This window comes from Hydra vulgaris, chromosome 15 (genome assembly GCF_038396675.1).
Source record: "Hydra vulgaris chromosome 15, alternate assembly HydraT2T_AEP".
Classification (NCBI taxonomy): Eukaryota; Metazoa; Cnidaria; class Hydrozoa; order Anthoathecata; family Hydridae; genus Hydra; species Hydra vulgaris.
In genome coordinates, this window is record NC_088934.1 from 30,110,043 (window position 1) to 30,133,801 (window position 23,759).

Genomic DNA, 23,759 nt, shown 5'->3' on the forward strand with positions numbered 1-23,759 from the left:
AATAGAGGTTTAGCATGTTTGTTTTTATGATATATAATTCTAGAAACATGTTTTTCCGTCAGTAAAGAGACATTGATTTTGTCTTGCGTATGCTTCCCCAAGCTATGTTAGCGTATGTTTGATGGCTATGCATATATAAAAAGTAAAGAATGTTTTAGTTTTTTTGTGATGAAAAAATGGTCTAGCTTTGAAAAGTAAAGCAAGATTTTTAGATATTTGAGTATTGATGGCCTTTATTTGGATTGTCCATGAAACATTTTCGTCTCTAACCACTTGAAGAAATTTAAATGTTTGGGTTCTTTCAATATTGTTCAAATTGATATTTGTAGAGGGAAGATCTGATGTAAGTGCCTTTTTTTGTTGCTTTGAATGAAATAAAATATATTTAGTTTTTTGTACGTTTTTTGATAACTTATTAGCACTGAACCATATTTTAAGTTGTTGAAGCTCAAGGTTGACTTTTTCAAAAAAGTCATCGATAGAAGAAGATGAATAAAACAGATTTGTATCATCTGCGAACATAATGCAACTACGATTTGTAGCTATAGGAAGGTCGTTAATGTATATAAGGAACAACAAGGGGGCAAGAATTGATCTCTGTGAAACACTACATTTTATTTTTACTATAATCTAATTCATAGAATTAGAAATATCATCAATTATGACACATTGTTGTCTACTATTTTAATAACTGGTGAACCATTTAATAGTTTTGTTTTTTATACCATATTTTTTCATTTTTTCAATCAGAATTTTATGGTTGACCGTATCAAAAGCTTTTGTAAGGTCAATAAAGACTCCCAATACAAATTGTCCTTTATCAAAAGATGAGCTGATGTTGTTCATGAGGTCTATGATTGCATGTTCTGTTGAATGATTCGTAAGACAACCGTACTGATATTCACTTAAAATTTTGTTTTCTGTTAGATATTTATACAGTCTATTGTAAATTATTTGTTCAAGAAGCTTAGAGAATACTGTAAGAATTGAGATGGGTCTGTATTTGGTTAGTGATGCCGTTTCTCCAGTTTTAAATATTGGTAAAATTTTCGCTATCTTTAATTTTTCTGGAACAACTCCAGTTCGAATTGATGAGTTAAAAATATTAACAAGAGGATCTTTTTTAAAGGTTAAGTTATTTATTACTATATTGCTGGAAATTTTTCTGCTTCTTTGAACTCCTCTAACTTTTAATCATTTTCAGGATGTAAGCTAGTATGGTCAGTAAAATAGTTATTAAATGATTTGCTTGAATTATTTATTTGTGATGCTAGGTTTGGGCCAACATTTACAAAAAAATTAATAATTTTTTTGGAGTTTTTTTATCTGTATACTCAAATCCATTTACTTTGATTCTGGAGGGTAAAATTTCTGATTTTAATTTAGTTTTACCAATAATTTTTTTCATAATGCCCCATATTTTTTTAATACTATTACTATGTTTTTGTAATTGATTGAAGAAATACAACTTTTTCGATTTTTTTATTGTTTATAGAAAAGATTTTTGTATTGTTTATAGATCATGAGATTTTTTTAATTCCTATTTTTTAAATACTTGTTGTATAACTTTTGTTTTTTCTTAGAGGATTTTTTTTTCGTTTTGTTATCCATGGACATTTCAAATATTTAATTTTTATTTCTTTTTCTGTAAGTGGAATGTGTTTATTGTATTGTTCAGGAAAAATATTTATAAATGGGTTATTGGCAGTATTTGTAAGCCCTTGCTTGCATTGAACATAAACAATAGACCAATTTGTGTACGATAGAGATTCTTTAAATTTGCAAAGAGAAAGCTCGTTAATTTGTCTTTTATATGTTTTATAATTTTGCATTGTTTAATGAGGTTGAGTACTGTTCAAGTAAAAAAAAAACTTGGGAAGTGATCTGATTTGGCTATTAAAAAAATTCCTGTTCTATGAGATGCATCTAGAAATGAGTTTGTTAGTATATTATCTATGGCAGTTATTGAAGTTGAAGTGACTCGTGTGGGTTTATTTATTAATGGGAGTATACCGTGTTGAAATAAATTATCAAAGAAGGTTTTAGTATTGGCGTGTTCTTTGTATTTTAAACAGTCAATGTTCAAGTCTCCTATACAAGATAATTTTTTTTTCACTGTTGGTCTTAATAAAAATTTGATTCAAATAGTTAGCCAATTTAATAAAATTGCGGTCTGGTGGTCTGCAGCAAGTAGTTACTAGAATCTTTTGGTTTTTGTGAATAATTATTTCAATTGTACGAGCCTCACAGTCTGCATCAGAAAACGAAAGGCCATCTCTAATCTTTTTTCTAAATCATTCTGAATATACACTATAATCCCTCCTCCTCTTATAAGTATTTTTCTTTCAAAAGAAATTATTTTGTAATAAGAAATATGAAAATTTGAATTTGTTTGTGAAAATTCGTCAGTACACCATGTTTCTGTAGACAAATCACGCTGAATAAATAATTACTTTCTAAAAGGAAACTTTTTAATTTTTCAATATTTGTGTTAATACTTCTTATGTTTATGTGTATGGTATTTGTTTATAAAGTTTTATAACAACGCTAATCCGACACTTACTCTTAAATGACAATCGGCAATTGTCATTTAGGAGTAAGTGTAAGTGAATATGCCGATTGCTATTTATTATATTAAACGAAAGTATTGGAGGACCTATTTTTGTGATATCTTTTTAAAGGAGAAGGGGGTACGAGAAGAAAAGACAACCAGTGAAAAGCAGGGTCTACCACTGCTTACTCAAGAGGCATAAAAAAGCCGACCTTTACAGACGGAAAAATGGGGACATGCATCTTGCATAGAGATAAAAATTACAATAGTTTAAAATAGAAAAAAAAACTTAGTATTCCTTAAAAAAAAATATATAGATATGTATTTTCCAATTACAGATTCATAGTTTTAATGTGCTCTTTTGCCGAATTCTCAGATTTCACTTTAGCGCTCCTCTACTTTATTCGCTCGTTTGTCAACTTTGTTCGCACTCTGCTGTAATTAAATGGTATTTTGCATTCGGATCTAAATATTTTTACATAGCTTTGATCTAAGATTAAAATAGAATTACATAATATCATTTAGTTATAGATAGTAGAAATATTATTAAAAATTAATAAAATAAACTTTAACGGCGTTATTTTACGTCAAGCGGCTATGCCAGGGTATGACAATCTATTTTAAATAGACTCATTTTTCGTTATATATTTTATAAAAATCTTTCAAAGATTCTAAAGGACGGCAGTATTATTATGTTTTATGATTATTATACTTTTATGATTAAGTCTTAAATTAAGTATATAATTAAGATATATATAAATGATGTCTGTGTATTTCTGATGAGCCTACTGATGGAGAAACAAGCTGTTGAAGAAAAACAAAATGTGAAAAAAAAAATGTGTTATTATCAATTAATTAGGATATATATCATTTTGATAAAGGATGCATGCGACTCGTTTATTGAAATGTGTGCTAAAACGTCAAAAGTTGTCGAATCCTGGGTAAAGTGACCCCCCTGTATTATCTCAGATTTTGATAAAATTTTCAAAGCATGGATAAGCATGTTCATGAGAGACATTGATTTATTTCAGATTACACTAATTTTGATATCGAGCAAAAATAAACATTTGCGTGATTTTGTAATTAGGCAATGAAATTTTGCATAACTTTGAAAAAGTATTTAGTAAGGGTGCAGATTACGGAATAATTATTATATGCTAAATACTATTTATACATTTTTTTAGTATACCGTTAAGGATAATATTCTTTATTAAAATAAACATTAAACTAGTTGAACCAAAGCATCAGAGTTTTTAAAACTCTTTTTATAGTATTAAAAGGATAATAAGCAATTAAGATTTAAGTTACCAGACCATTCACGTTCTTTGTCATTCAAAAAAGAAGCGAAACATTCCAGAAGATCATTGGTTTACTTCTTGCTCTAATGTGTATAAAAATGATTACTATCTATAGTGAAAAAAAATGTTCACTTTAAATAGATTTTTACTCAAACATAATAACTAACAAGTTTTTAACTTAAGTAAAAACTTTAAAAAAAAAGTAAAAAATTCATTTCAGATTTCGAGTTTTAAATAATTTTATAAAGCTATTTAAACTAAGGACAAATATTTTGATTTTATAAAAAAAAAATATTTAATTTATTCTTAAAAACAATTTAGACTATAATTGTACCAAAATCATTATGCGCTGTTGTAAATAGTTCTTCCTCCTTTTCATAATCACTGTTTTCATCTGGAAAAAAACTCTTGTTTTTTTTCAATATTTCAGGAAATTTTTTTTCATCAAATGCTTTATTGCTAAATCGTTATAACACTTTTACTTATTTACATATCTTAAAAACAGTCATTAAAAACCTCTGAAAACATTTTTACCTAAGTGAAAAAAAAATATTTTAAAAAATCGCACACATCAGCCTAATAACGACCATTCGGCAAGCGCTCTTGCGTGCACTTGCATTAATATTAAACTTTAAACAATGACAATTTCTCAGTAATAGACATTTTTAAACATGTTTTGTATTTTTTTGCAGAAGAAAACTGAATATCTTTTTCATCCTCTATCTCATCTTTTTCCAATATTTTTCTCTTTTGAGAGTTTATCAATAGAAACTCAAATTAAATTTAAATCACTTGAGAATGTAACAACCAAATCAAAGAATTTAAATTGTTTCAATTTTTTTTAATATTACTAGAATCCCTAATTTTGAGGAGGCCACTAAAAAAGTTACTTTTTTAAAGTATATATAATTATATATACTTTTATATAACTTTTAATTTTATTGCAGATTTGAGTAAAACAGTAAGTGTACCTCGTTCTATATATATATTGAAGGTCCAGTTTCATCTGAACATATTAAATATAATATTGACTATAATATTAACTATAATATTGAATATAATTTGAATTTAATTTGAATATAATATTGAGTATAATATTGAATATAATATTGAATATAATATTGAATATAATATTGAATATAATATTGAATATACTATTGAATATAATATTGAATATAATATTGAATATAATATTGAATATAATATTGAATATAATATTGAATATAATATTGAATATGAGATGAATATATTGAAGGTCCATTTTCACCTGAATTTATTAAAGATCTAGTTTCACCTGAAAATATTGAAGGTCCAGCTTCACCTGAAAATATTTACATAAAGAACAAGGTTCAGTTTAAAAATTATTGTATGATTAAAAGCAAATAAACAAAAAGCAAACAATGTATATTAAATTTGATATATCTATTTTAAAGTTAATTTATTTACTAAGCTTAGAAGAATAGATGAAATAATATTAAAAGTATTGAATGCATGTTGAATGTTTCATTATTACCAAACAGAAAAAGAATTAATAAAAGTTGCTGTTGAAACTACGGCTGACAACTTTCTTAGTAGGTTTGGAAGCTGTCTTTTAAACCTGCCAAGAAAAACGATACGAGGAATTACATAATTTTGTTTTTTCCTAATATCATTTTTTATTTAATAAAAATTTTCTTATTTATATAAATATCTTTTACTCATTTATATCAATGATCTTTATAATGCCTCAAATTTAAAAACAGTAATGTTTGCAGATGACACAAACTTTTTTCTGCCTAGCAATAATATCATAACACTATTTAATGACATGAACATAGAGCTAATTAAAATTTCAAAATGGTTTAAGTCGAATAAGTTATCAATTAACATAGAAAAAACTAAATGGACTCTATTTCATCCAAAATCCAAAATACATTTTTTGCCAAATGATATGCCTCAAATATATATAGATAATATTCAAAAAAAACAATCAAAAGTTATCGTTTTTATTGGTGTTCTTATTGATGAAAACCTTAGGTGGAAAAATCATATTGAAACCTTGTGCAACAAAGTTTTATAAAATATTGGAGTATTATATAAAGCGAGAAGTTTTGTAAATAGACACGTATTAATTCAACTTTATTACTCAATTATTCAATGCCATATAAATAACTCATATATTGCATAGGCTAGTGCTAAAAAAAGTCAATTAGATCCTCTTTATCGGCAACAGAAGCATCTAGCACGAATAATGAATTTTAAAGATCGTTACACTCATGCAAAACCGCTTTTATTCAAAATGAGTATTCTTAATGTATACCAACTAAATGTTTTTAAAACTCTTTGCCTTATATTTAAATGTAAGATAAAATTAGCTCCAATACCTTTTCAAAATTTATATGCAATATAGCCCAAAAACAAATATGATCTAAGAAATGACAATTTTATTTATCAACATTATTCGCATACAAATTTTGGTAGGTCTCTTATATCTTATCGCGGAGCTTATTTGTGGAACCAAATAGTTTTAAAAGATGTTGATTTTTCCTAAAGTTGGATTTTTTCTACTTTCAAAAACTAACTAAAAAAATTTATTTTCTCAATAGAAAATATTTTCGAGTTCTTCTGATCTCGTTTCTCTTTTATAAGTGTTATCTAAATGTAATTTAAAATATTTGTTTTTATTTTTTATTGTTTTGTTAATCGGTATTTTATTTGTATAAAGGTTTTCATAAAAACGGTATTTACTAATTCAAAATATTTGAAGTTATTTTTTCTTTTTTTGTTAAACGGTGTTTTATAATTGAGGTACTTTATTTTATTTGTATGAAGGTTCTCTTAAACGGTATTTACTTTTCATTTTATAATTTTTTTAAATAATTAGTTTATAATTTTTGTATTGTTAAACGGTTCTCGGTGACAGGATCTTACGATCCTCTTCGAGTTTCCGTGTTCTTCATATACTATGTACCAACGACACTTTTACCAGAGAATATTGTTAAATGCACACACAAAAAAAAAAAAAAATTTGTTATAAAGGACAATTTGATACGGAACTCAAAAAGCAAAGAAATTTATGTTTTTTTCCAATTTTTCAACTCATCGTCCTGTCTGCTTTTCTCTCTGCTGATTTTACATTTATATAGTATAGACTTGCTTCACTGCTGCATATAAAAACAAGTTGAGTGCAGCAAATAAGTATTACCCCATATATTTAATAAAGTGTTATTTTTTACAGTTGTAAAAAGTTTTACTAAATATGTGTAAAATTAATTTTTAAGTTTTATCAATACTCGAATATAATAAAAACAATACAAAAAGTAAGACTAACTAATCGTAAATAAAACTATAAAGAAAAATAAAAGTTATTTTCAGTATATTACAATTTAAATTTTTATGAAACAAAACATTACCTGCATCAACGGGTAATAGATGCTTTCCAACTTTTGTAATTCTTCCAAAGCTAGAAAGGCTTGGTAAAAATTAATATGTATTTGTAGAATAAAATAACTCCGTCACGTTTAGGAATATCCAAAGTAGCAAATAATCAACTAATACAATGACAATTATTTGTAGCTATAATATCATTGGATTTTTTTAGAGATATACCATTACATAGTTCATGGACAACATCCCAACCAGAAATGTGAGCATCAGAATCCTGAACACTAGCAAAGAGAAATTTATTTTTAGATTATACTCCTGCTAGTTCTCACTACTAACTCATTACTAGCAGTTTTAATAATGGTACCAACAGTATTTCCCTTTTCTGTCATATAAGCTATTTTCATTGTTTTAACAAAAATATTTTCAAGCTTGTCAAGCTTAAAAAGTTATTTTCAAGTTTGTCAAGCTCTTTGACTGACAATGATTTCGTTGTTATAGGCTGGATTCCAATCCGTTAATAGCATGCGTGCGGGCTCACCACCACGCCTGCCACATGAAAAAGTTAATCTAGCGCAAGCACAATTTATTAGTTTTACATAACTATGTAAATCATGAAATTCATAATCATCACAAAACAGTTTCATAGTTTCCAAGATATATTTTCGCAGTATGAGTATATCTTCCTCTAAAGGCAGTTTTGCAGGTTTTCGCAAGTTTACTTGACTTCTAATGTTCAGCTTATAAGTTGCATTGCCAAAAAGATATTCTTGCCAACATCTTAAAGTATAAAAAAGATTCTGGACATCTTTAGTTTCAGCGTCCATGCCTTTGCTATAAAAAATGAACTGCATTACAGTAGCATTTTTAACAAATAGTACAAATTTAGTTTTAATCCTGCTTTAATATCTGAATTATCTTTTTTGGTAAAAATTTCAATAACATTGGATAGCATATCAAAGTTTACTCGATTAAACATATATAATGAGTTATTATGTTTTTTTGTAACTCCCACTTGTTTTAGAAACAAAACGTAACAATGTGTTAAACGAGAGATATCATTGCGTATACTTCGATACACTTCTACAGATTTGTCTTGCTTTTTGTTTAACTTAAAAAAAAATTTTGAATCAATTTGATTTGGTTTGATCTGTTCTACATACCTTACCAATTTTATCATTTCGAAACTTTGCTATAATATGAGTTTTGAATAAATTGTGGACTGTTATGATTCAGGTAATTCTGAAACAGCCAATGGAACTTACAAAACGTGATCATTAGCTCTTAACTGACATACATTTTTGTTCTTCGAAAATGTTCTTTTTACGATTTCAATTTTAAAAAAACTACATTTCGTTAAGTCCTTTGGTTTTTTAAGGATCTCTCTGAGACATACTTAGGAAAATCTAAAATTGCTTGGTCTTTGTTGAATTTTACTATTCCCTCTCGACTAAGTTGAGCAAAAGCCTTGACTTATGATTCTTTTAGAAGTAAGAGAGCTTCTTGTACACCAATCTCATCTTTATGATTTGCTTCATGTGCCGCGTTAATTTAAACAAAGATTTTTTACAGTAGACACAATAGCGTTGAGGTCTATGACTTTTCTTTTTCTGAGTCTACCCAGTGAAAAAGCGCACATGGGATACGCGTGGATTTTTTCCACATGTAACCCATGTGGGGATTATTATTTTGTCCCATGTGGGTTTCATATGGTAAATCCCACATGGATTCCATATGGTAAATCCCATATGGGATACGCGTGGGTTTTTACCATATGTAACCCATATGGGGATTATTATTTTGTCCCATGTGGGTTTCATATGGTAAATCCCACATGGGTTTTATGTGGTAAATCCTACATGGGATATAGGTGGAAAATACTACATGTTATAGATCTTAAATGCCACATATTTTAATCCAAATGGTATAAAAGTAGTCAATACTAGACAAATGAAAGTCCGAATGCTTCTATGATAATTTTTAAAATTCTTTTAATTTAAAAATTACTTAAATTAAGTAATTTAAAATTAATCATCAAAGCTTTCAGAGAGGCTTAACTTAATCTGGTATTTGCTACTTTATCCCATTTGGTATTCAAAACGTGTAGCATTTTTGATCTTTTACATGTGATGTTTTCCACCTATAACCTATGTGGGATTTACCTTAAACTATTATGACGAAATTTTATAAAATTAAAAAACGTGTTGCAAAATGAATTTATTTAAAAATAAATGCTATTAATCAATACATCCAAAACGAATATTAAAAATATTATTTTTTATTTTTGGTTTTACAAGCCGTTTTTTATAAATTGAATTAATTTAATCGCTTAGGCTTTTTTAATACCAAGGTTTTTATTATCTTATAACTTTCTTAAAACATTTTATAAAAAAAAAAAAATATAAATACAAATATATATAAATATATATACATATATATATATATATATATATATATATATATATATATATATATATATATATATATATATATATATATATATATATATATATATATATATATATATATATATATATATATATATATATATAGAAAGAGAGACAGAGAGACAGAGACAGAGAGAGAGAGAGAGAGAGAGAGAGAGAGAGAGAGAGAGAGAGAGAGAGAGAGAAATATTAATGAGGAACCTTATTAGTCGAGCAATTTTAATTATTAGCCAGTTTGAAGTCATTAATAACTACAATATTTCACAAATAATTATTTCATAATTTATTACTTACAATGACTAACGTATTATGCGTAATTGAACACATATCATGCGTAATGAGCTTGAACCCATGAGGAGAATCCTGAAAAAAAGTGATCAATAAGGATAAGTAGTTAAACAAAAAAACAAAAACAAAAATGTAAAAACCTACTTTTTCAATGATGTAGACTTCTATAATAACAGGCCTTGACATCGCGCAAAATGCCGTAAAAACTGAAGGCCGATTAAACTTTCACTTTTACTTATATTGATATATTTTTATATTAGGTAGGGTGTAATGGCAGTCTATGTTTTCTAATAATAATCTCTAGTAAAAACGGAAATATAAAAAGAAAACCAAAAAATTGTTAAAAGATAATCATGTTTTTCGTATTTCAAATTTCATTAAGAATATTTATGTAATATTAAATAGTATCAATAACAAGCAGAACCATAACAAAGTATATATCTATATATTAGAAAGATAACTGTATTTTTAATTTTTTTTGCTAAAAATGGTAACAATAAAAATCACCAACAATAAAAAATACCAACAAAAGTTGATTCAAGCAAAAAAAAAGTTTTATCAATATATCTCAACTGGGTTAAAGTCCTTATACTTGGCAACTTGTAGTCAATACACAAACAATCATATAAACATCGTAGCATAGCAAAATACTCATATGCTCTACATATAATATCTGAAGTATATAAAACTTCACCAACATTAACTTTTCTCATAGCATTAAGGTGTTCGAATAGAATATTTGACAGAAGCGAACTTTCTTTATTTTTTAAAAAGCTAACTGCTTCAAATAAAGCTGATTTTGTTTTTATTAACTTTAATTTGTTTACAGCTAAATATGAAATATTACAAGTTGTGCCATTATGGTTAGCTACAAATAAATAATCATTGAAAATTACTAAAATAAATAATGGAACACCAAGTTTGTACATTTTTGATTGTATGTACAAACTTTTTTTATTAAGCTGGAAAACAATAACATTGTTATTATCACTTAACAAAGATTGAATATCGTCAAATATAAGTTCATCCTCTTTAAGAAAATCATTTAACTCATCTGGTAAAATGCTTTGAAAACCGCTTGAAGTTACATTTTTTCTAACTTTACTTGCTGGTGTGGCTAAACAACTAGGCGGAATATTTTAAAAACAGATGGTGGGTTTAAAGGTCTTTGCTTCCCATATTTGCTTTCAAAAGGTGCTTCATTTGGCCAATGCAGTTGACATAATGCTATATAGTCTGTAACAATAAAACCAGTTCTTGGGATAGCTTCACTACATCTTTTTCTCTCCTCTAGATTCTTCGGGAATTTATAAATTGATGTTTTTGTCGTAGTTGAGTATTGATATTTTTGTTGTAGTTGTAATTGATATTGTAGTTGTAGTTGAATAAATTGATATTTTTGTTGTAGTTGAGATAGTTCGACTTGCAAAGAGATACACAGTATTTTAAAGGCATTTTTAAGGCATTTTAATTATTAAAAAAAATTATCCTTAGTTTGACAATACTATTACCTTACAATGTTAACGCCTTTGAACCTTACAATGTTATCGTCTTGATGTTGGGCTATCTAATTTATAAACCAATCACATTTTAAAGATTTATTAAAAAAGCGCGAACACAAACTTTCGTCTAATGTTAAAAGATGAAAATGTAAACAAAGTATTAGGAATTGGCCTTCAGTTTAACAACTTTGTTGCGCGATGTCAAGGCCTTTTATTATAGAAGGCCGCGGTCACACATAATAAACACATAATAAACAAACATAATAACAAATAATAAACATAAAAAACACATAATAAACAAATATCTAAATTTCTATAAGTAAATTTATTCTTTGATCATTGCCTTCATATCCTATCTTATTTTCATATCATAATCTATTATGGAATTATTTATATAACATATCACAACAATATTATTAAATTTGTGATGTTCAAATATCATATGAACATTCTCTAACATGTTCATATGACTGAGTTTGGTAAAGGGTGAAGTTGTTCAATAAACCGGGTCATCATCTGACATCATTATGCATAGATGACCCTACGATTTAGGTAAAATAAGTAATCAATTTGCCATATTTCTCTTTAGAAAGTGTAAGAAAAAAGCATTGTTATGCTGAGAACCTACCTATTGAGCAAGCTTTGACCACCTATTTTATAAATTTGAGAGACAGAAGTGGAAGTGCGAATCGCAAAAGAACTAATAACAATGCTCTAAACTGATTTTAACTTTGTAGACTAACATTAATATAGTATTTAGTAATAATAAATAAAGTTGTCATGATTTTTATAATTTGTATTTATTTCCACTAATTATTAGTTGTCAGTCTCCATTTTTTAAAATGAATTAAAAAACTATTTATTTATAGTACAATAATAATACATAAATACTAGTTTCCTAATGCTATTATCATCACAATGCTAATGGTATTCGTTTTAAAGTGAAATTTTGTATCAATTTTATTGTTTTAATGTTATATTTATATATATATATATATATATAAATATATATATATATATATATATATATATATATATATATATATATATATATATATATATATATATATATATATATGTATATATATATATATATATATATATATATATATATATATATACATATATATATATATATATATATATATATATATATATATATATATATATATATATATATATATATATATATATATATATATATATATTATATATATATATATATATATATATTATATATATATATAAATATATAAATATGTGTATATATATATATATATATATATATATATATATATATATATATATATATTATTTTTAATATATTTAAAACAAAATTAGATATAAAACAAACACAAACACAGCTAACAATAATTCAGATAAAAAACACTCTGAGTTATTGAAACGTAATAAATTTAACATCAATAGAAAAGTAAAGCTGTCATCATTTAAAGTATAAAGGGTGTTGTCAAAATATGTTGATAGTAAAATTAAGTTACTAATAAAATCACGTTCAACAATGATAAACATTCTTACTGTAGTAAAATATAGTACTAACTGATAAATTTGAACAAATAAATATAAAATTAACAAAAACAATGAATAAATAAGAACATTAACTTGAACTTTAACTAAATCTTGAATTTGAATTATTTGGTACTAATTTGTTCAAGCATAACCTTAAAAAATAAGTTTTTATAACAAATTATATGTATAACTTGTTATACATATAGTTAACTATCAGGAGTTATATGTATAACTATATGCATTTTAAAGCATATTATTTTATTTAAACATTACTTAGATCATATTACTTTGAAAACTGAACCCAGAGGCTTTATTCTCAATAACACTGTGGTACTCCAGTGTTATTGAGAATAAAGCCTCTGGGTTCAGTTTTCTGTGGTTCTGTGGTACTGTGGGACACTGCAGTGTCCCATACATGCAAGATTGGTTTTTGACAACATTTCAACTAACATCAGTTAATTGTTTGCAAATAATTTACTCAAGATCTATATTCAAATAACTATTATATTATCCTAATAATACGTCTATTTGCACAAATCTTAATCTTATTTCTATAAAGAAAGATAAAAATTATTCGTGGTACTTACATACTTGCTTGCCATTCTCTTTATTAATATAAAATATTTTCACACAATATTAACGCAACGCAATGCAATGTTGATTTAAAATTTTTTTTTTTAGTTTCCAGCTTTTAAAATAATTCCCATGCAAATCCCACAGGAAACCCACGTGGGATTTCCCATGTGTGTAAATACCATATGTTTCCCACATGTAACCCATGTGGGATTACCCACATGGGTTTAAGGTGACAAATTTCCATACGGATACCACATGGGAAAATCCGTCCCACATAAATCCCATCAATCCCACACGGAACCCACGCGGAACCCATGTGGGACGCGGTTTTATTTTTCACTGGGTAATAATAAATTTCATTTAAATACTTTTTTCAAATCAAGAAGATTCACAATCAACTCATAATATATTTAAATTAAAAATTTATTATATTAGGCAATAGTTTAAAATAAAATTTTCGTCTTTTCATGAAACTCAAAAACCATTACATAATTAGAACAGTTATTTTAAACTGTGGCGCTTAAACAGCGTTTTTACTACTCCGCATAAAGCAAATAATTTTTTAACGCTTTTTTACCTTTTACTTTTACCCTGCGATAACTTATTTAAATTTAATTAAAATTTGTATGAGATTATTATGAGAAAGATCTTAATTGTGTTGCACAAATGTCTTAACATGACCCCTAAGAAAAAAAATGATGAGGATTAGGTATGACATGAAGACTGGTAAATGGTAATTTAAGTCAGAAAAGTATGAGTGCTTGGAAGTTACAGGAATTTTTTTGATTGGCATAGGAAAATTTTTTAAATAAATAAGTCGTTTAAGGATGTGTTTTTTGATAATTTTGAACAATTTCTTAATTTTTTTCCATACTTTTTATCTCAAATTATATTTGCACTTGACCTTTAAATTTTGCTGTTTAAGTTTGCTATCTGTTTTTTGTAACTCCCAACTTAAATAGTGGTCGTTTGCAACCTTGCTGGCAGTAAACAAGTAAAAATAATAATAATATTTGAATGAACACCTATAAAATGTTAGAGATATAAAAAAAATATGAATGTTGGTCAAACAAATCATCTGCTTAGAAGATATTTAAAGAAAAGATAATTAGAAGATAATTAGAAGATAGTTAAAGAAAAATTAACTTTCTTTAATTTTCAAAAACCAAATAGATAATTGCAGTAATAACAAATGAAGTTAAAAAAAATAATTAAAGATTTCATCATAATTCTTCAAAATATACCTTTGTATCAGATAGTACTCCAAACAAATCTCAAATTAATTCAAATAATCAACGCAACTTGAGGTAACCAATTGTCTAAATAATAAAAACTTCAATCCCTAAAATTTCCAACACAATGCAACCTTATGAAATAAAACTTATAAAACTATTTTGTTATGTGTATAACATTATTCACTCAACATGGGGTTCTCCCTCATCAACCAATTGCATTAAGTCGAACTAAGAACGCAGAATTCAATAATGCATAGCAAAACAATAAAAAATGACATCGTTTCAATTGAAAAAACAAATTATTATTATTAATAATTTTTTTTACATACATGAATCCACACTACTATCCCAGACGGCACAACTCGTTTAAAAGTTACGCGTGGTTTCTGTTGCGTGTTTAAAACTCCCGAAAACGCTAAGAGTAACACGTGTCAAGAATAAGGTTTTGATTTCGTGAAATTTACTACTATATTTTACCAAAAAACCAGTTTGGATTTTATGTTTTTAGTGATGGTTTTTCAGTTACAAAAATGGAGTATTAAATTATCAAAAGTTTTCGCAACGAATGTGAAACCATTACTAAAAGCACGCGATTTTTCAAATTTATTGCATTTTTATTATTCGGAAGGTTTTAGAGTGTGTAACAAGAACATTCAGGAAAACATTTGTCGAGATAATTTATATGTTAAATAAATTCAGTTTTTGTTAAGTATTAGCATGTATATATATATATATGTGCATATAAATATATATATATATATATATATATATATTTATATACATATATATATATATATACATATAAATATATATATGCACATATATATATTTATATATATATATATATATATATATATATATATATATATATATATATATATATATATATATATATTTATATGCACATATATATATATATATATATATATATATATATGTATATATATATAAATATATATATATATATATATATATATATATATATATATATATACATATATATATATATATATATATATATATATATATATATATATATGCACACTCACACACACAAACACACACACATATATAAATATACACGTGTGTATATATATGTGTATATATATATACACATATATATACACACGTGTATCTATATAATTTATACAATGTATATTTTATATATGTATGTATAATACATATATAAAATATGTATGTGTTTATTTATGTATTCATATGTATATATGTGTGTATGTAAAAGTCTATATATTATGTATGTATGTATAAATATATATGTATATATATATATATATATATATATATAAATATATATATATATATATATATATATTATATATATATATATATATATATATATATATATATAAAATTATATATAATTATATATAATTATATAGATACATACATACACTTATAAATAAATGTATATGTTATGTATACGTAATATGTACACATATACACACATATGTGTGTTTATTTCGGCGTATGTATATTTGTGTGTATTTGTATCTGTATATGTGTGTTTATTTCTGCGATGAATATATATATATATATATATAAAATACATTTTTTGTGTTAACAGTATTATTGTTATTACTATTAGTATTGTTATTATTGTTATATGTTTGAAAAATACTAGTGTTGTTCCTATATAAATGTGTGTGTACTAAATGCTATACGATATCCTATTAATAATAATTATTTAACAAAAATGAAAAGAACAAGTTCAGCATAGTAGAAAGAATATATGAAAAAATATCGATCAGCCTTAGCTGGAAATTTATTTTCTGAATGTTTAAATTCGTCTTCGAGCTGTGAGGCTGCACCAATACTACCTATGCTTCAATAAACTTTCTCTACCAATATTGACAGCAAAATCTAGTAATACTTTGTTGCAAAATACTGTCCGTAAGTAACTTTACTTATCTGTAAATCAATTGTTTATATTTGAAAATTATTATGTAAATATTAAATTAATTTTTAATTGTTTGAGAAGATACAAAAATGAGTCAGTTGTATAAAAAATGTGGCATGAGCCGAAGCCAGCTAGAAAAGTTCTTGCATAGTCTATCTGATTGCAGAAATGATATTTTTTTGCTGATTAAGGTAAGGGTGAACTTTTTTTGTTTTGTTTGTGTGTTTGTATATATATATATATATACATATATATATATATATATATATATATATATATATATATATATATATATATATATATATATATATATATATATATATATATATATCTATATAAAACATTTTTAAACCAGAATATGTGGGTTTTAATAAGCAACAAAACATAAATTGAAAAGATTCTACTATAAGTCTTCTACTTACTTATAGTTTACTAAAATAATCTTACTAATTCTACTAAAAGTCAACTACTAAGTTTTTCACATGTTTTACGAAAAAGAGAATGAGAAAAATATTAATGGTGGTACAACTGTTAATGAAAATACTTGTATTGAAACTCTAGTTATTTATCTTTAACTTCAAAAAATTTAAAATGACACTAATATTTCTGGTAAATTTTGTTTTTGCAAATTTTATCTTTTAGGAGTTTTACTGTTATCACATAATCTAGATGAAGACAATATATTTATAGAAGACTTCAGAAACTTAATGAAGATAATATTAATGTTGATTAAGGTAGGTGACTATTAATGAACAGGGGGCATGTGTGCATTTGGTTTTTTTAAATATTATGTATAATTTACGTTTATATTTATTACCTATATTTGAGTGTATATTAGCCTAATTTATCTTAAAACAGGATATTTGCACTCTAACAAGCAACAAAACCTAAATGAGATGGTTTCGAATCAACCTTTAAAGGTTTCTATATTTATAAGCAAAAATCAATTAAGAGAGGATTTACATCTTGGTACAAATGCTAATGAAAATGTGAATACTCGGGCTTTTGGGTCTTTCCAAAGTAATAAATTATTTGCATTTAATTTAAAAGTTTATAATATTTATAAAGTACAATAGTATATTTGATGAATTATGTTTCTTAATGGGTTTCATAAATTCTTTAAGGGCGTCTCTTATTTAGGTTGAAGTAGGTGGCTCTAAAAAACAATTTGAAAAGAAGAATGAAGGGTCGATTCCGTTTAAATGTACACAAATTTCCATTTAAATACACAAACAAGCGTGATTAATAAGGAAAGAAGCAATTTTACTCTTCTATCGAATCATCACTCTGGTTTTTCCAAACAGCATTTTTTTATAGTGCATTTACTTAGGTACAATACAAAACAATAGACTAAGATAATCATTTATTTTGTTATTTATTATAAAACTCGTTTTTTTTTAAATTAAGGCGAATCATCAAAAACCATTACCAATACAGATCGACCAAAAAATAAGACAAACGAAACCTCTCCCATGGATGATGCCATGTTTTAGCGTAAAATGATTGTGTCACACCATTACATAAAAAGAAATTTGGGCTACTGCAATAGTTTTTAGATGAAGATTTGAATGAAATTAAATTTGAACAGGTTACCTCAATTGAGGAATTAGTAAAGTTCGAGACCCGACTTTTAAGAAAAATTAAAAAGAACATTCGATGCTACTGGAATTGTTTGTAAAAATGCGAAAGCGTATTGTTATACGATTTTAGATTTTATAATGACGGAAGAGGCGATCAATCAAAATTGAATATTATGTATGGTAACCATGTGCCAAGCGTCTTTTATTAGCTTATTTTTAATGATTTGGTTTTTTATTTCTTCGTTTATTTTTTCTTCGTAGTATTATTGTAAAATAATTTACCTTAAAAAACAAAAATAATACAACAAAATTGTCGTAAATATAATGTAGTATATATAAAAAAAGGTTTACATGTTTAAAGCTATAATCGTGTCTAACAAAACCTGCGTATTTTTGGTTTATCATTAAACCGTGCTGAACAGCTGTTAGTTCAGGCATAAGTTTGGAAAACTTATTCCTGAACTAACTTAAGGCACTAAATAAAGTTTCCGTTTGGAAACTTTATTTTATGCCATAAGTCCGTTTTAAACTATAAAAAACACGAATTTAAAACCTCTTAAAACACGAGTTTAAAACCTCAAAAACACGTATTTAAAACATAAAAAAACTCGTGTTTGAAACCTTAAAAAACACGTATAAAACTCCAGTTAAACTTCCCGTGAAATGCACGTGTTTTTGGTTTACGCCTGGATCGTAACAAACACGTGTTTATACGGGTTTTAATTCCGAGATTAAAACCAGATGTGCCGTCTGGGATGGAACAGAACAGAGAACTTTTGTTGTAACACCATTTTAAGGTAGATAACTATCTAAGGCTAATAAGCAACCTCTACAAAAAGTCCCTCTATTTTTCATAGCAAAAGCAACTCTACCAATTTTAAAAAAGTTTTTTTTAAATTGGTAATGATTTAAATTTTTTTTTTTAATTCTGCTTTTGCTTGCAAGTTTTAAAAAATTAAATGTTGTTTAGAAAATTTATTGTGTATAATTTTTTTAAAAATCGGATGTTTTATGTATTTCTAGATATGAAATATATTATCAGATAATATATTCACCGATAATATATTTCATATCTAGAAAATTAATTTTCTACCTCTAGATCACATTTTATTTTCTGGCATTGGATTGGTTTGTTCACTGGAATAAGAAACTTATCAAATAGAGGATAAACAAAAAGAAAAGAAAAAATCATTTTTGCATCACTTTAATTTATACATTAAATAGAATTAAAAGTTTTATAAATTTACAGTTTCCAAATCTGAATCAGATTTAGAAATAAATAAATCATCCATCATAACACCAGAATCTTTGATCACAGAAACCTAGAGTTTTATATGTATAAAAAAAATATATTCATAACATTAAAAATTTTCTGTTTCTGTCTTAAAAATCTAATAAATAAAATTTTTCCTCAAATTTTAATACCTGATCTGGAATTGCCAAAACAACATGAAAATCAATATTCTAATAGAAAAAAATATATAATAAATATATAACTTTAAAAAACTAATTTGGTCATAGAACTTATTTTATATTACAAAAGTAAAACAAAACAATCAAATTATTTTTATCAAAGACTCCAAATCCAAAAAAACAAACATGATAAGTATATTCTGACCAATTTTTAAAATTAAGTTACATTATTATTAACATATTAGTTATATTATTATATTACATATTATTATATAAAAAATTGTAATAATTTTAAACACTCTTATATCAAATACTGATTAACATAAATATAAAAACAATTACAATAAATATTATTTACCAAAATAAAACATGCAAAAATAATATATTAAATGCATAGTAACAAAAAATGTTACAGTTTGTTATGAATAGAAAAAATAAAGATTACATGCTGGGTTCTACATATCAGGTAAACTTTTTTTCTCCTAAAGTATTCCAACATATACTTATATGTATACTATACTTAAGGAAACCAAAATTTTATAAAAATTTGATAAACAATAATGGTTTTTGATAAATAAAATTTTATTAAAGAATACTTTTTTTTATATAAAAAATTTAAGTTCTTGATTTTCATTAAAAACTATTGGTATTTCTGAAACCTCTATAAAATTTTAGTTCTTTTGAGAACCAGTTCAGTATACTATAAGTAAAAAACTTTCATTGATACATGGGACCTAGTATGCAAGTGTAATAGTTTCACACTATATATTTTTAAATAGTTTCAATGGTCGTAAAAAGCATCCTTTCATCAAATGGAAAGATGCACATGCAGCCAGAATTGCAAAAACACAATGAATCAAAGTGTTTACCTGAGAATATTTATTTAAATGCATTAAATACAAAAATAAAATCTGCTAAACCTAACCCTAAAAATACATTTTTTAAATGTTTTTATACTAACGCAACTTCCCTTAATCCGGATAAAATGAACGAATTATCTGCACTTTGTGACATAAACATGTATGATTTAATCTTTATTTCTGAGACATGGTTTACTGAAATATCTGCTTCTCAATTGAACAACTACTCACTAGTAAAGAAAAATCGAATTAGTCACGGTGGAGATGTTGCTATCTACATCAAGCGTGATCTAGTCGTGAATGAGGTATCTGATCGTCATCTAAGAGACATCTTAAACAACAGCAACTCCGAACAAATATGGTGTGAAATTAAAATCGGTAACGAAATTGTTCTTATTGGTTGTGTCTATAGACCACCTTTATCGAATATAAATGATATAAATAAAACAATTATATTGGCTAAGCAAGCTGTTGATAGAAAAGCGTATAGTTGTATGTTACTAGCAGGTGATTTCAACTTTCCGGAAATCAAATGGCACGATGATGACAGGATCGAATTACTAAGTGGTCAAAATATTGCGGCAAGTGTTTTTCTTGATACTTTGGCTAATCATAACCTGGAACAATTAGTTGATTTCTCAACATTCGAAGCATCTATTGGTAAAGCAAAAAACATTTTGGATTTAATTATTACAGACTTATCAACAAGAGTAATCAACTTATCTAGCTCTCTGCCGTTAGGTAATTCGTCACAAGGTCATCGCATACTGAGTTGGGATTATGTCGTCCTTTCTAAAAATGAGACTACTTTCTCAAACAAAAAATATGACTTTAATAAAGGTGACTATATAAATTTCGGTAAAAAGATTATGGAAACTAACTGGAAGCAATTATTTGAAAATAAAAACACTAATAAGTGCTATGAACTTTTCTGTAATAAATATAATAAACTCAGCAAGCAATTTATTCCGTTAAAAAAAGTCCATACCACCCGTAATGCGCCGTGGATGAATAAGGAGGTACTGGCTATGATAAAGCAAAAAAAACAACTGGGCAATTACTTATCTGCGACTAACTGGCGATCAGCGACACTGATTCGTGAATATAGGAAACTAAGAAGTCAAGTGCAGAAAGCATGTAAACGTCGTGTTCGAGTATTTGAAGCACAACTAGCATCAGATAAAAGTAATCCTAAAAGGGTGTACGCTTATGCTAAGGCGCAACAGAATGTTCATGTATCTATTAGTGCTATATCTAATGCAAAAGGTGAAACGTTAACAGAGGGAATACATATTGCAAACAGACTTAACGAGCACTTCAAATCAGTTTTTGTAGATGATAGTAAAAGTAGTCAGTTACCTATTTTTGAGAGAAGGCATTATCAAGAAGACTTAGGCGATATAACTATTAACTTTGAAGCGACGCTAGCTTATTTGAAAGGTTTGAACCCGAATAAATCTATTGGTGCTGATAACATTAGTCCAAAGGTACTTAAAGAATGCGCAGCTCAAATGACTTACCCTCTTACTTTACTTTACAATAAAGCACTGTCCGAAGGCTCAACACCTACAGCTTGGAAACAGTCACACGTCACACCGTTGTTTAAAAAAGGTAGTCGTCTTGATGCCGCTAATTACAGACCAGTGTCTATCACATCAGCTCCATGCAAAGTAATGGAAAAGATTATCAGGGAACAGATAACTAAATATCTTGAAAAAACGAGCACCATCTCACATAATCAACATGGATTTATGTCCAAAAAAGGATGCACATCTAACTTATTGGAGAGTGTCGACTACATCACGAAAGCGTTAAGTAAAAGAAATTTTGTCGATATTGCATTTTTGGACTTCGCGAAAGCGTTTGATAAAGTTTCTCACCGTAGACTACTTCATAAATTGAAAGCATATGGGATTAATGGCAATGTTCTAAAATGGATTGAGTCATTTTTGATTAGTAGAAAACAGCGAACTGTTTTAGGTGAACGCTCTAGCGACTAGACCGATGTTCTAAGCGGAGTTCCTCAAGGGTCTGTACTTGGTCCAACATTATTTATCATATATGTAAATGACTTAACGGATAAGTTAAAATCAGTTCATAAAATCTATGCTGACGATACTAAACTGTTACAAGAAATAAGACCTGAGTTTCACGATGCTGATTGCCTGATCCTACAAAATGATTTAAACATTGTCACAGAATGGTCAAAGGAATGGCTGATGGAGTTAAATGTTCAAAAATGTAAAGTTATGCACCTTGGTTATGGAAATAGTAATCATGAATATGTAATGCATGATGGAAATGCATCACTTACTCTTGAGGCAACGGATATTGAGAGGGACCTGGGTATCTTCATATCTAATGATCTAAAATGGAATTAACACATACAGGTTGTAACACGTAAAGCGAGTATGATACTTGGCCTATTAAAAAAGACATTTAGATCAAGAGATATGGAAGTTTGGAGTAAGTTATACACTACGTATGTTAGGCCGCACCTGGAATTCGCTATTCCGGTATGGTGTCCTTACTTAAAAGGTGACATCAAAGAAATCGAAAAAATTCAGCTCAAAGCAACAAAAGTACCTCATGATTTAATAGGATTACCTTACGCTGAAAGGTGTCGTCGCCTCAATTTTATTACTTTGGAAACTCGTAGGAGACGTGGCGACTTAATCCAACAGTTTAAGCTAGAAAACGGTTTTGAGAGTATCAATTGGCATAATCCACCAACTCGCAGATCATCTTCCAAAGTCCTAATGCGTGAATTCACATATAATAATGCTCGTCACAATTTTTTTACAAATCGTATTGTCAATAATTGGACTAACTTGCCGTCAACATGCAAAAAGGTTCCGTCAGTTAACGCATTTAAGAATAGAATTAACAAGTATTTTTTTTCTCCAGCTGCAAACAGTACATCTTTTACTGAAGATGAGCTACACGTTTATTAATTAATTCGTGCTTTAGCAGCTACAAATATTGGCTTTTTAGATACTATTTGTCATAGATGTAAACTTGAATTAAATGAAAGCAATCTTTTTTCCCTTTTCCCAATTTTGATATCAACTTACTTGCTATGAACAACAATTGCTTTTTTTTTTACTTAAAGTTTATATTTCAAAAACCATAAATTTTTGTATAATTTTTTTTTGTTTGGTTTTTAATTATTTGTCATTTTATCTACGAGGACTTACTTAA

General features: G+C 26.6%; 1 protein-coding gene and 1 long non-coding RNA gene across 2 annotated transcripts; both read left to right on the forward strand.

Annotated features, from left to right (window-relative positions):
• Positions 1–16,423: 16,423 nt before the first annotated feature.
• Positions 16,424–18,505, forward strand: LOC136091473 (uncharacterized). The gene is made up of 4 exons (XR_010644013.1): positions 16,424–16,896; positions 17,348–17,439; positions 17,564–17,725; positions 17,846–18,505. It is a non-coding gene; the product is annotated as an uncharacterized LOC136091473 (long non-coding RNA).
• Positions 18,506–20,482: 1,977 nt separating this feature from the next.
• On the forward strand, positions 20,483–22,939 carry LOC136091872 (uncharacterized). The gene is made up of 2 exons (XM_065819586.1): positions 20,483–22,538; positions 22,653–22,939. The coding sequence occupies exons 1-2, from the start codon at positions 20,483–20,485 to the stop codon at positions 22,937–22,939; spliced, it is 2,343 nt and encodes a 780-aa protein (XP_065675658.1).
• Positions 22,940–23,759: the final 820 nt, after the last annotated feature.

Coding starts and splice junctions, on each gene's coding strand:
- LOC136091872 (XM_065819586.1), top strand. CDS start 20,483: ATGGTCGTAAAAAGCATCCTTTCATCAAATGGAAAGATGCACATGCAG. Junction 22,539..22,652: donor AAAACAGCGAACTGTTTTAG/GTGAACGCTCTA, acceptor AGTTAAAATCAG/TTCATAAAATCTATGCTGAC.